The sequence below is a fragment of the Solanum dulcamara genome, chromosome 8, assembly GCF_947179165.1.
Source record: "Solanum dulcamara chromosome 8, daSolDulc1.2, whole genome shotgun sequence".
Lineage (NCBI taxonomy): Eukaryota > Viridiplantae > Streptophyta > Magnoliopsida > Solanales > Solanaceae > Solanum > Solanum dulcamara.
Window position 1 is genome coordinate 5242116 of NC_077244.1, and position 13282 is coordinate 5255397.

The 13282-nt window shown below is 36.7% G+C and overlaps 2 protein-coding genes across 3 annotated transcripts; both read left to right on the forward strand.

Moving 5' to 3' along the window:
- The first annotated feature begins 4490 nt into the window (after positions 1-4490).
- On the forward strand, positions 4491-9626 carry LOC129901625 (calmodulin-binding receptor-like cytoplasmic kinase 2). 2 transcript variants are annotated; one of them, XM_055976870.1, is made up of 7 exons: positions 4491-4668; positions 5995-6867; positions 7152-7399; positions 7572-7731; positions 8027-8116; positions 8245-8543; positions 8879-9626. In XM_055976870.1, exons 2-7 carry the CDS (start codon positions 6654-6656, stop codon positions 9197-9199), a joined length of 1332 nt encoding a protein of 443 aa, XP_055832845.1. In that variant the 5' UTR covers positions 4491-4668; positions 5995-6653; the 3' UTR covers positions 9200-9626. The 2 variants fall into 2 exon arrangements, with proteins under 2 accessions (XP_055832845.1, XP_055832846.1); XM_055976871.1 differs by having other exon boundaries at positions 5998-6867.
- Positions 4576-6542, forward strand: LOC129899744 (uncharacterized). Its single transcript, XM_055974772.1, has 2 exons — positions 4576-4668; positions 6081-6542. Exons 1-2 carry the CDS (start codon positions 4576-4578, stop codon positions 6540-6542), a joined length of 555 nt encoding a protein of 184 aa, XP_055830747.1.
- Positions 9627-13282: the final 3656 nt, after the last annotated feature.

Sequence of the window (13282 nt, forward strand, 5' to 3'; positions counted from 1 at the left end):
TTTAACCACAATATTTCTTTACCAGCATCCGCTACAGCAATATACTCTGCTTCAATTATGAATAGTGTAACATACTTCTACAATCTTGATTGCCATGACACAACTCCCTCTACAAAAGTATAAATATATCCTGAAGTTGATTTTCTACCATCAGGATCTCCGACCATATCTGAATCGGTATAGCCTTCCAAGACTCGATCATCTCCCCCAAAGCACAAACTTGATTTTGAAGTACCCTTAAGATACCTGAGAATCCACTTAACTGTCTCCCATTGTTTCTTTCCAGGGTTAAAAAGAAAATGACTCACCACACCTACCGCATGTACGATATCTGGAATTGTGCAAACCATGGCATACATCAGACTTCTAACAACTGAAGAATAAGGAATTCTTTACATCTCCTCAATCTTTTTCTTGGATGAGGGGCACAAACTCTTTCTCAACTTGAAGTGATTTGCCAAAGGGACACCTACCAGTTTGGCATTACTTATATTAAACCATTTGATCACCCATTCAATATAATTTTCTTGAGACAACCATAACTTCTTGTTTCTCCTATCTCAAGTTTTCTGCAATCCCAAAATTTGTTAAGCTTCACCTAAGTCTGTCATTTCAAAGGACTTAGAGAGTTCTTTCTTCAACTGTCTGATTTTTGTTGCATTTTGGCCGACGATCAACATGTCTCCACATAAAGTAGAAGTACAACAAAATTTCCATCCAAAAATATTTGAATGTAAACACACTGATCTGCAGGAGTCCTTTTATATCCTTAAATTACCATGAATGAGTCAAACTTCTTGTACCACTGCCTCAGTGCTTACTTCAGACCATATAAGCTTTTTCGTAAGCTTATTGATGAGGTTTTCTTTTCCTGAAACCTCAAAACCTTCCGGCTGCTCCATATAGATTTATTCATATAGATCACCATGAAGAAATGCTATCTTGACATCCATTTGTTCAAGCTCCAAATTCATACTGGCTACCAATCCAAGGATGATACGAATTGAAGTCAATTTTACAACTGGTGAAAATATTTCATCAAAGTTACTTCCCTTTTTTTGTAGGAATCCTTTGACTACTAACCAGGCTTTGTGCCTCACCACCTTTACTCTGCCATCTTTCTTGAGCTTGATTAACCATTTGCTCTTCAGTGCCTTCTTTCCTTATGGAAGTTTCACAATCTCATAAGTGTTGTTTTTATGTAAAGAGTTCATCTTTTTGGTCATTGCTTGTAGCTATTGTTTTAATCCTTATGAGATATAGCTTCATGGAAACTCTTTGGTGATCCATCTTCAGTAAGAAGAATATACTCTGACTTTGAGTATCGAGTTGATAGAATTTGACCTCGTTCAGATCGATGACATTGTTGATAATTGGCTTCAAGAGGTGTACCATTATTTTTCCCCTGTGATAGTTCTATAGCTTTTGGAGGGTTTGTGCCTCACCCTACCGAACATCTTCTTGTTCTTCTTCTGGTACTACTTAATGCTCCCCCATGCTATTTGTGGCAAACTGCAATGGTAGTGGATCTGGACCAACTTTCTAGGCACTGCAATTTCTTTCATGAGACATTGTGAGCTTTTCATTGTCTTCTATTGTCTGGTTTTTGTGGAATACAATATTCCTACTTCTGATCACCATCTTCTCTATTAGATCCCATAATCTATATCCAAATTCTTCATCTCCATAGCCTATGAAGATACATGGTATAGTTCTACCATCAAGCTTCTTCTTGAGCTTCTTGGATACATGTGCACGTGCTAAACAACCGAATACCCTTAAGTGAGAATATGAGGGATTCTTACTAGACCATATTTTCTCTGGAACCTCAAAATTCAATGGGGCTGATGGTGACCGGTTGATTAGATAGCAGGTGGCGCGAATAGCTTCTCTCTAGAATGGCTTAAGCAGCTTTGCCATGCTAATCATACTTCTGACTCTTTTCATGATTGTCTGGTTTATTCTCTCGGCTACACCATTGTGTTGTGGGGTGCATGGGACCGTCTTCTCATGTCGAATCCCTTGTCTCTTGCAATAGGAATCGAACTCCTTGGAAGTATACTCGCCTCTATTATTTGAGCGAATGCATTGTAATTTCTTTCCCGTTTCACGCTCTAAAATGGCATGAAATATCTTGAAATAGTCAAAAGTCTGGTCCTTTGTCTTTAAGAAGTACACCCACACCTTTCGAGAAGTATCATCAATGAATGTCAAAAAAAAACCTATTACTGCCAAGTGATTTCTCCTCCATGGGTCCACAAATATCAGAGTGTACTAGATTAAGTAACTTTGATCTTCTGGTTGAAGAAAATGAAAATGAGACTCTGTGTTGCTTTTCGAATAAGCAATCATTATAAGGGTGTAAATCAGCATTCTTGTCCATTATGATAAGCTACTTTTTCGTTAGAATTGATATCCCCTATTCACTCGTGTGACCGAGTCACTAGTGACACAGGTTTTGAGACGCCTCTTTTTCCATAACATTGAGGTTGTTTGAGCATAACTTCACATGATTTTTATATAGGTTGCCACAAATATTTTCTTGAGAGAGAACCATAACTCCTTTCAGTAATTTTCATGTGCCTTTTTCAAAATAACTTTCATAGCCTTGTTTGTCAAGAGTTATACCTGATATTAGGTTTTGCCGAAGATCTTGCACATGAGGACATTTTTTAATATCATTATACTCCCGACGTTTGTTTGTATTTTTATATCATTAATTCCAACTATCTCACAAGAAAAAGTGTTCCCCATCTTCACTGCTCTAAAGTCTCCTACTTTGTATGTTGTGAAGAAATCTTTTTGGGATATGGCCTCGTATGATGCTACAGTATCTACCACCCATTCGTTGTCTTCTTGACTTGAGACGTGAAGGCATGTCTCTTCTTGTATGGAACAAATGTCTACCTCTCCGTGTGTAGTAACTAATGCATTTCCATCCTTATCCTTCAACTGCCCTTCTATAATTTTCTATAGTTCTTCTTTAAATGACCTTTTATTCCATAGTGGTAGCATTCATATGATGGCTTCGTACCATCTATGGATTTTCCCCTACTCTTGCTTCTGCCTCTCCTCTTATCTTGAATTTGTCCTTGTTGTCTCCCTCTTTCTGTAATAAGGGCAAATGACTCACCATGATCGATGTCCTTTCGTCTTGCTTCTTCATTAAATAAGGCATCTTTAACGATAGACATAGTCAGATTTCCACCCAAAGCTGAATTACTAAGAGAGACTACTAGCTTCTTCCAGCTATCACGAAGAGAATTAATAAGAAGTAGGGCTTGCACCTTATCCCTGAGCCGCATGTGAGCAGACGATAATTGAATTATCAAGCTTTGAAACTCACTGGTATGCTCGACAATTGAAGTTCTGTGCTGTAACTTCAAATTTACCAAATGCCCCATCAACAGGGCTTTGTTCTAAGTGATCTTGGCTTGATATATCCCTTCTAACTTCATCCAAAGGGCATACACGTCTATTTCTTGTGCAATATGATGAAAAACGCTATCGTCAATCCATTGTCGAATTTGACCGATAGTTTTTCTGTTTATTTTCTTCCACTCTGCTTCATTGGTGGAATAAGGTTCTTTCCCTTTGCTTTAATGGGATCATACAAATCTTTACAACTGAGGAGATCTTCCATCTGAGGTCTCCACATTGTGTAATCTATCGCAGTAAGTTTTATCATAGCTCCAGATGATGATGACTCTTCCATTATATCTTTAAAATGGCTTGGGAAAATTTTGGAGCAGAATCTCACCAAATAGAACTCACCAATGCATCTGGAATGGTGAAAAATGATAGGATTGACTCTTCTTGGGTCAAAATCGGGCCTCTAGAAAATTTTCAAATTTACACCAAACTATTGAGGTTAAATTGAAAATATATTAAACTTTTGGGGCAAAATTATAATTTCAGTAACTTCAGAGGTTATTTCATAGATTTCAAAAAAATTATGATGACTGGGCGCTTACGTGGTGCTGATTGGGCATGATGTGGCGTCTGCTTGACAAGGTGACTATGCGCTCACGTGGCGCTAACTAAATGTTATGGCGCTAATTGGGCTCTGCCATAGCAGGTACTGTTCACCTTCTTCTTCCTCTCAACAGAAAACCAAAAATAATGGAGCAAACTTTAAACGGTCATAATTTCTTCGTTTTAGCTCTGTTTTGCCTTCGAAAGTTGCGTTAAATTCGTATCGACGCAAGGAATCTAATGAAGTGATCGAAACACACCGATGACCATGTTTGCAAGGAAATGCAACTCCGGCTTGAAATTTTTGTATTTCGATATCTCTCCACAAACACAGAACTGAAAGCACTGATATCACTTGTTGTGATTCTCTGATCACTATAAAGAATATTTAGTAGAAAAATAATTCTATTTCACAAAAATAGAATTAGAGAATTTACACAAGAATTTCTCTCTACAAAACCTCACCAAACACTCTCTTATTCTCACAATCTCTTCCTGAATTGAAGTTATGTGTGTTCTTTAGCAGTGAAATATAAGGCTCTATTTATAGCCTTAAAAATGTGATTGGGGGTTCAAAGATGGTGGTTGATGGGTTCAACAATGGTTAATGAGTTGGTGGTTGCTGAACATATAAACCTCGAGTTCTTTACTTCACTCTCGACGGCATCACGGCACAAGGACTCTCCATCTCTGGTAATTTTTCTTTTTTGTTATTTGGGTCTCTGTTCTTCTACAAAATCAACTTTTTAGGGCTTTTAATGGCTAATTCTTGATATGGGTATCCTAAAAATTAATAGAAACAGGCATAGCTTGGCTATAATTTCGTATTAGTCAATTCATCTTGGTGAATTTTGAAACGGACAAAGTAGGATTTGTGTTGTACTAAACTTTGGTTTATGTACTTTGTCTGCTTCTTTTAAAACACTAATTTTCACTTGAGATCTGAGAAAGTAACCTGTCAAATTACAACTGATGAATTAAAGTGATGGATGAATCAGTATTTGCCATATTTATATATACTGTTGAGTTATAGTTCTAGCTTAGTTTCTCACTGAATAAGTATTTGTTTGTATGGTGAAATATCATATAAACATGTTGATCATTTGGTCTTGAATGCAAAACTTTTGCTTTCAGTTATTCTTGTTTCTATACTACTCTAATTTTCTGCAAAACATGTTGGTCGCTAATTATTTTATACTCCTAGATGTCCCAATAATCCAAGTAAGTTGGAAAACGAGGGTGGTTAGGGGGAGATGATGGTAGCTACCGATATTATTTTGATTCAATGTTTAAAGTGGAGAATTTGCTCATGCCATCATTTTACATGAGTACCCACTATCTATTGTTGATCATGAATCATGTTGGATTTAGGAAGTTTATTGCTAGTCTCCAACCGTTATTCAAAATGGTGTCAGAGGAACACAATACTTTGAAGATTTTCTGACAATTTGAAAAGGAAAAAGCCAAAGTTGGTGGAAAAACTCACAAGTATAATTGCACTAACAACTGATAGGTGGACTTCAGACAATAATAAAGAAGGATTCATGACTATTACAATACATTTTATTAATGGCTCAAGGTAGCTTCAGAGCCATATGTAATACTTTGTGTGTTGTATTGCTCAATTGTTTGTTAGAGTGGAATCTTGAAAGAAAAATATCAATAATTATAGCTGACAATTGTAGCACAAATAATGCTACGATGAAAACTTTGTTAGGTGAGAAACTTTCTTAATGGTTGGTGTGCATCGTGCATATTTATCTAAGGTAATAATTACTCGGTGTTCCAATGATCTAAACAAAAACGTAAAATATAATACTATGTTCCATGTGGATTTGGGAAGATTTGAAGAACTTTTGAAGAAGCATGCATGTATCTCTTTTTCATGTATCTTTGAGGGGGGGATTTGATTAAAGTGGGCTGCTTTTTTTTCCATTTTCAAAGTATTTAGTTATCATATCACTCTGATATATCGAAATGCTTCCTCCTAAAAATACTAAATCCAATATTTCCATGCAGAAGATCTTTAACTAGTAGCTTTGGTCTTATTGGTTGAGTATTTTCCTATCCACTACTTGTGTTTGATACCGAGAGAAACTCTTCAGATGAAGTCCACAAGCAGTTCTCTGTTGGACTTGGAGGGTGAAAGCAAAGGCTCTCCCTCATCCTTTGAATCAAAACTTTTGTTCTGCAACGGAGGGAGTGATCTCCAGTCACGAATTTCCAAATTTAATCCGACTGTGAAGAAGCCTGAGATCTCTTCAACTTCCCAGAGCCAAGTTCTAGAAAAGGTCAAGAATTTCCTGGGAGTTCTATCAGAAGCAAACAAAAAACTGGAGGTTGATGCGAAGAAAAATCCTAAAAAGTATGATATAAAAGAACTCACTAGGGAGGATTCTGAATACATAGAAATGAATTTAATGTTGGGTGTTGCAGAGGTTTATTCCTTTGAGGCTGTTGCTGCTGCTGAGTCTGTCATAGCTCGTCAGCAACCACTGACTCCATTAGCTTCAATCAGTAGCGCAACCACCGATGTTGATGACAGTAGCAACGAAGATGGTCGTTGACCTCTCACAGCTCTATTTTTGAAAGAGTCTCCTTCATCAATGACAACTTTAAGAACATGAAACACATTTATATGGAGTTTTAGCAGTTGATATGCTCAACACAGAAACCTGATGAAGAAAACAAACAAAAGCCAAATGCAGAGTTTCCAACAAGACTTAATCATTGATTACTCTGCTGGACCTAGAAAGCATCATCACAAGTTTGGCTCTTCCTTTAAAAGTGTCAAGAAAAAGCTAAGTGATATTTTCTCTGCACTTGTGTTTTGGCAGAAGAAAGCCAATTCTGAGACCCACAAAAGTCAAAGTCCAGAGAGGGAGGTCTCCAGTAAGTTACTAATCCAAACTCTTAAGTTATTTCATTTTCGCTGTAAAGATTCACTGTTTATCAACATTTCTGAGTACTGATTTATGGTGGCATATAAGCCAGAAAATGGATTATGTTCTGATATAACCAGAAGGGTCTATTTTAGTTTGTGTTTATACTTACACGGTGCTAATCAATGATGATGTAAATCCAAGCTATCTCCATCAAACTTTTTATAGATGAGATATCATGGAGTTCTTGCTGTAACTAATTTACTTAGCATCTTTTTCTCCTTTTTTCTGTAGCATCAAAAGGTAGTAACTCTTCCGGAAGCAAGAGGGGAATTTTGTTGAAACCCCAATACTCTAATTCCCATAGAACTTCAATGGCTACCAGGGAGCAGCTAGGTACATTTGAGTTCTCGTTTGATGAAATTTTCCAGGCAACTGGAAATTTTTCTGCAGTACACAAGATTGGTGAAGGTGGGTTTGGGATAGTGTACAAGGGAAAGCTTAAGAATGGATTCCCTGTTGCTATTAAGCACGCTAAGAAGGTACTGCTTTGTATTGAATTTTGTTATATACATTAGACTCTTTGACCTGCTCTGAACAAGAGCATAGGTTGTACTTTCTTCAGTCACAATTTTAATTAATGCTCTCTAAAATTCTGAGACTAACAGGTTATGCTAGATTGCACTCAAAATCTTTATATGAAATCTTTTGTAGGATTTGCGAGTGTTAGCAGAATGCAAGAATGAAGTCCAGGCATTGTCAAAGATTGAGCATCTAAATCTTGTTAGATTTTATGAATTTCTGGAGCTCAGAGATGAGAGGATTATTGTTACTCAGTATGTCAGCAATGGAACACTTCGAGAACACTTGGATGGTAGGTCTATAAAGTCACTAGTCATATTATTATGCCACGTCCAACTAACAGAATTGTTTGGTTTACTTGATTATTAGTCATACTCTCTACGGTTTTTTACTGAGAACTGGATGAAGCATTGCCTATATTAGTGATTTGTTCCAATCTTGTTTAAATTCTGAAGATACCGTGAAGTTTTAAGACTCTAAACCGTTAAAACTACTTGGTTATTATCCTACTTTGATCTGATGACTTGAAATTCTTTTGAGTGGCTATTCAGTGGAAGTTAATGTCATCTCTTCTATATATAATGCAGGTAAGAATGGAACCGAGCTTGAAGCTGCTGAGCGTTTGAGCCTTGCGATTGACGTAGCTCATGCTATTACCTATCTGCACTCGTACACAGGTTGTGCGTTATGTTTGGTGAATACAAGAAGTATCTTATAGGATGTCAATCTATTGTTACTTTTTTTCTTTTAAAGAATGAAGACAGTTGTTCTTAAAATGCTTACAGAGTGTTTATGTTGTTAACAGATCCTCCAATTATCCATAGAGATATAAAAGCTTCTAACATACTCATCACAGAAAATCTCCATGCTAAAGTAGCAGACTTTGGATTCGCACGATTAGCTGCTGAAGATCCCTGTGCTACACATATTTCTACACAAATAAAAGGGACAGCCGGCTATTTAGATCCTGAGTACTTAAGGACATACCAGCTTACTGAAAAGACTGATGTCTACTCCTTTGGTGTTTTGCTTGTGGAGATGATGACAGGAAGACATCCCATCGAAACAAATCGAAACCTTGATGAGAGAGTGACGATAAGATGGGTGAGTACGTATATGTGAACTAACTAAAATTGAATTCAACAAAAAGGCAACTTTTGCATGCAATTGACAGGAAGCATGTACTCCACAATTGAAGTTCTTATTTTTCCCGCAAATTTTCATCATGTGACTCTACCAGCTCAGGGAAAACAACATTGTACCATATTTCTGTCTGAAGTGTACCTCACTCATTTTTCTTTTGAGAAACAACCATTACTATAGTGCTTTCTTTCTTCTTTTTCTTGGATTTAATACAGTTGGACATAATAGCCTGTACATCTATACGATCCATTTCTACAATGAAGTTAGGAGCTAATGAGATTAATCTTCAAATGCAGGCGATGAGTATGCTAAAACATGGGGATACTGTAATAGCAATGGATCCAAGATTGCGAAGAAGCCCAGCATCTATTGAGGCTGTTGAAAAAGTACTCAAACTAGCTAGACAATGCCTTGCACCTTCCAGACTGGCGAGACCAGCTATGAAAAAATGCGCAGAGGTACTATGGGGAATTCGAAAACAATTCATAGAGAAAAGTATCCCAAAATCTTCAACCTCTAGCCACTCAGTAAACTTTCTGGACAGAAATGCAAAAAGGGATTGGGAGGATTTATACACAGTTAACTATAGCAAGAACTATAGATTTGCTTCCACTTGACAAACTTTTAGCAAAGTCCATGTATAACAGTGCTTCAAGTATGATTTATCATCAAATTAGACTACTGATTCCCTGTAGACATACTAGTTGACCTGTATTCTTTTTCATTTGAGTTTAACTTATGTGCACCCGAAAGATGTGCAGTCACCTCCACTAAATAGGAGGCAGCAGTCGAAGGGTGGATCAAGACAATTTCATGACTTGGCTCATCGGTTGGTGTTTGATCATGCTGCACTCAAACAATTCTCCCAAGACCCCACCACCACTTTGCTGTGCATACTCAGAAATTACTGCGTGAGTGCAAATAACCCAAGTCCTTGCTATGTCTTTTAAGGAATTGGTTGTGAAAGACTTCTCAGAGAAACACTAAACCTTGATTTGGCCTTCATGGATTGATCTTCACACTCTTTATTGCAGCAGAAAATAATTAAAATATAGTTTTAAAATGATTCACTTAGGAATCGTTTGGTTGTTGGTTAGGAGGTAACTTATTCATGTTTCAAATCCTTCATAACTTTGTTGAACCCCATCAAGGGCCTCCTAAAGTTCGTACAACTTTCACATAGTTACCTCAACTAGGCTTTGTTCATTTTAGACATCTCAAGTAAAGTCCCGATGTGTCATTTTGACACTTTTTGCTGACTTACCACATTGCGTGTGCTACAGGCTTTATTCATTTTAGGCATCTTAAGTAAAGTCCCGATGTGTCATTTTGACACTTTTTGCTGACTTACCACATTGCGTGTGCTACAGGCTTTATTCATTTTAGGCATCTTAAGTAAAGTCCCTATATGTCATTTTAACACTTTTTGCTGACTTATCACATTGCGTGTGCTACACTGATTTTGAGCGCGTGAGGAGCATTTTTCTTTGAAAAAAATATTTTTCTTCTTCTTCTTCACTCTTTATACCTAGCACCTACTCCACCTTCCACCATAAAAAATCATGATGAAAAACCTTATAAAAAATTATAAAAAAACATCACGCTAATTTTGAGAACATTTATAAGAACAAAATTTGAAAAAGCATCACATTAATTTTAAAAATATTTATTAGAACAAAATACGAAAAATTAAAAAAGAATAGAAGAAGAATATCATATTTGTCGGAACTTTACTAAAAAAAGTACCGTCAATAAAATAGTTCTCAAAACAAAATTTACAAAAATAAAAAGTAAAATTTAATTTTAAAAAAAACTGAAAGCAGAACATAACAAAGGGGGAGGGTGGGGGCAAAAGGGATGGGAAGAAAGGCTGATGGAGTGGGGGTGGGGTGATATAAGGTTTGGGTGGGTAATAGAAAATAGGTAATTAAGAAGCTGCCAATGGGGCCAGGTGGTTGAAAATAAGTAATTTTGGGATTATGGCTGGTAGAGGGTGCAAAAGACGATCTAGTTGGCGTGGGGAGGGGTTGGGGTGGATGGGGTGGAGAAGACTATTTGGGTGGGGTGGGGTTGGGTTAATTTAAATTTTTAATTTTTTAGTAAAAAATGACACATGCTCAATCATTAGATACTTTTTTTCTACTAAAAAGTGATTATTTGAGAATTGTATTTGGTATATAAGCCACATGTATTTATTTAATTCATCATTTTGACACATTATGGGCGAGTGTGTTACACATACATTACATATTTGATTAATTGTCAAAAAAGTGTCACAATGATACAACGGGATATGACATTAGAAAAAACAAAAGGGATATGACATGATGTGTCTAAAATAAATAAAGCCTAGTTGCTGTCTAAGTGAAAGATGGTGTCAACTTTAGAGGGTCACCGATGAGTTCAGCCTCATAAATCGTATTATGTTTGGTAGTATTTTTTTGTTGCTATGTATAAAATTCCAACACACCAAATATGGTATTTGATTTAGAATCTCGCATAACTAATACACGTATAAGTTACGAGGAAATCTATATATTATTTTATGGAGGATGGGAAATGGAATAGTTAAACCTACATAACTAATCGTTGCATAAGTCTAACCAACAAAAAACAACCAAAAAATATCCTTATTTCTAATGGCCCAAACTCATAAGGTGGATGGAGGGCAATATTGTATCAAATTTCATAGTTTAAGGGTATTTAAATCCCTCCATTAAAATAATTTGAAATTACTTAATATATAAGTTCATATGATTTGCGTGATTACCGGTTCTATAGTAAATTAAAAAAAAAAAGATAAGTTTTTCTACTCTCTACACTCAACTCCCCCTCCTCGTTTATGTAACACCCCAAAATATTCTAACTTGGATCAATCCCGAAGAGTCAAGAGAAAGTAAGAAGAAGTCACTGTCCAGTGGGCCACGAGTGCCACCTACAGCCCGTAGAAGGATATACGAGTCATAGGGGGAACTCGTAGACCCCATCCAGACTTGGTAAAATTGTCAAGTTGTTGAGATACTTCCATAATGCCTTCTACGACTTATAGAAGATTTTATGGGTCGTAGGAGACGTCCATAGAAGAGGTCCCCAATCCCAGTCTGAAGATCCATTCCCACGAACCCTTTGTACGATCCGTAGAAGGGTCTACGACTCGTAGGGGGAGATCGTAGACCTAGACTTGCATTCCAGTAGCCACTGGAATGTGCACTCAGTTTCACGACGGTCTACGACCTTTAAAATGATCCGTAGACCCCAAGCCCCAAATCCCTCTGTGAGATTCTACGACCAATGGTAGGACTCATAGGAGGGTCTACGATCCCGTAGAAAGGGTTCGTAGATCCAACCATGCAAATTCCAGAGAACTCAAAATTTGGCACCCAGCTTCTACCAGGGGTCTCCTGCGGTCCGTAGGACAGTCTTAATAGGGGTACTTTGGTATTTTCTCACCCTTTTCAAACCTAAACTCTGATATTTTGGGACTAGATTAGGTCCTTTATCAGTACCCTATGTGCATTTCCCCCTCATTAACACTTAGAAGATTGAGAGCAAGGTTTGGAGAGGAAGAAAAACTAGGGTTCTAGCGTATTAATCAAGTCCTTCGATTTTCGCCAAGAATATCTTTCTTCCAAGCACGTAAGGCTAATAATAGCTTTGGACTGAGTTTGTTCCCATGCCCTACATATAAATTTCATTTTCTTGAGTTCAAATTTGAGTTTATTTCTATTATATCGAATTTTCAAGTGGGTTATGATATCTTTTGTTGAGTTCTCTGTATATTATTGATAATTTGATTATTTCCGTAATTCAATTCTTGAAGTTACTGTTCATTCTTATATTCCCTTGATCCCTAGTTGAGTATTTATAATTGCTTTTACTATGCAATGTTTTGAGTTGAATAATGATATATTTTCATGATTTGATTAAGAAAAGAGTTTGAGTACATTATATTCTTGAGTGATAATACTTTACATACACTGATTATGTATGATTTTTACTGAGTCTAAATTAGTATGAGTATTGAGGATAAACGATATTTTTGAGTAGGAGTTTGAGGATACATGAGTAGTCCTACATGTAATTTGATTTTTAAGAGAAACTATAAGAGTTGAGAAACAAGTTTGAGCTTATCAAAGTAAAGTCCAATGAGACTAAATGAGATATTTTGAGTATTTTCACTCACATGAGTATAAGAGCATTATTATATAATTTTTGAGAGTAGTGTTGAGCACCAATTTGGATTAAGTATTTACATAACTTAAACCCCATAAACTACGTAGTCAGTATAGGATAGGATCGTATCATTGTGTCACGACCCAAGCTTGGTCCTAGGTGTGACACGACGATTAGGATTTCCGAAGAAACTCCAACCAAGCCTCTTAGCATATCATAAGCATACATAATGTAATAATAAAGCAGAAACTCATAAGAAATCCAAGAACATAGCATAGCGAAGATGAAGTAAGAAAACATAGACTCCATGCACATATCCAACATGCCTCTACATGAACTAACATAGGCGGGGACTAGGACATGTTCCTAGCTCACCCTCAAAGAAAATTAATTAAATAACATCGTATAGTCTCAACGTATCATCATAGTCTAGGAATGACAAGATAAGAAAAGATAGACTCAGCTTGACCTCGAAGCATGACAACTAACCACACAATCTTCGATAGATCACAAACTAGCCACGAGAA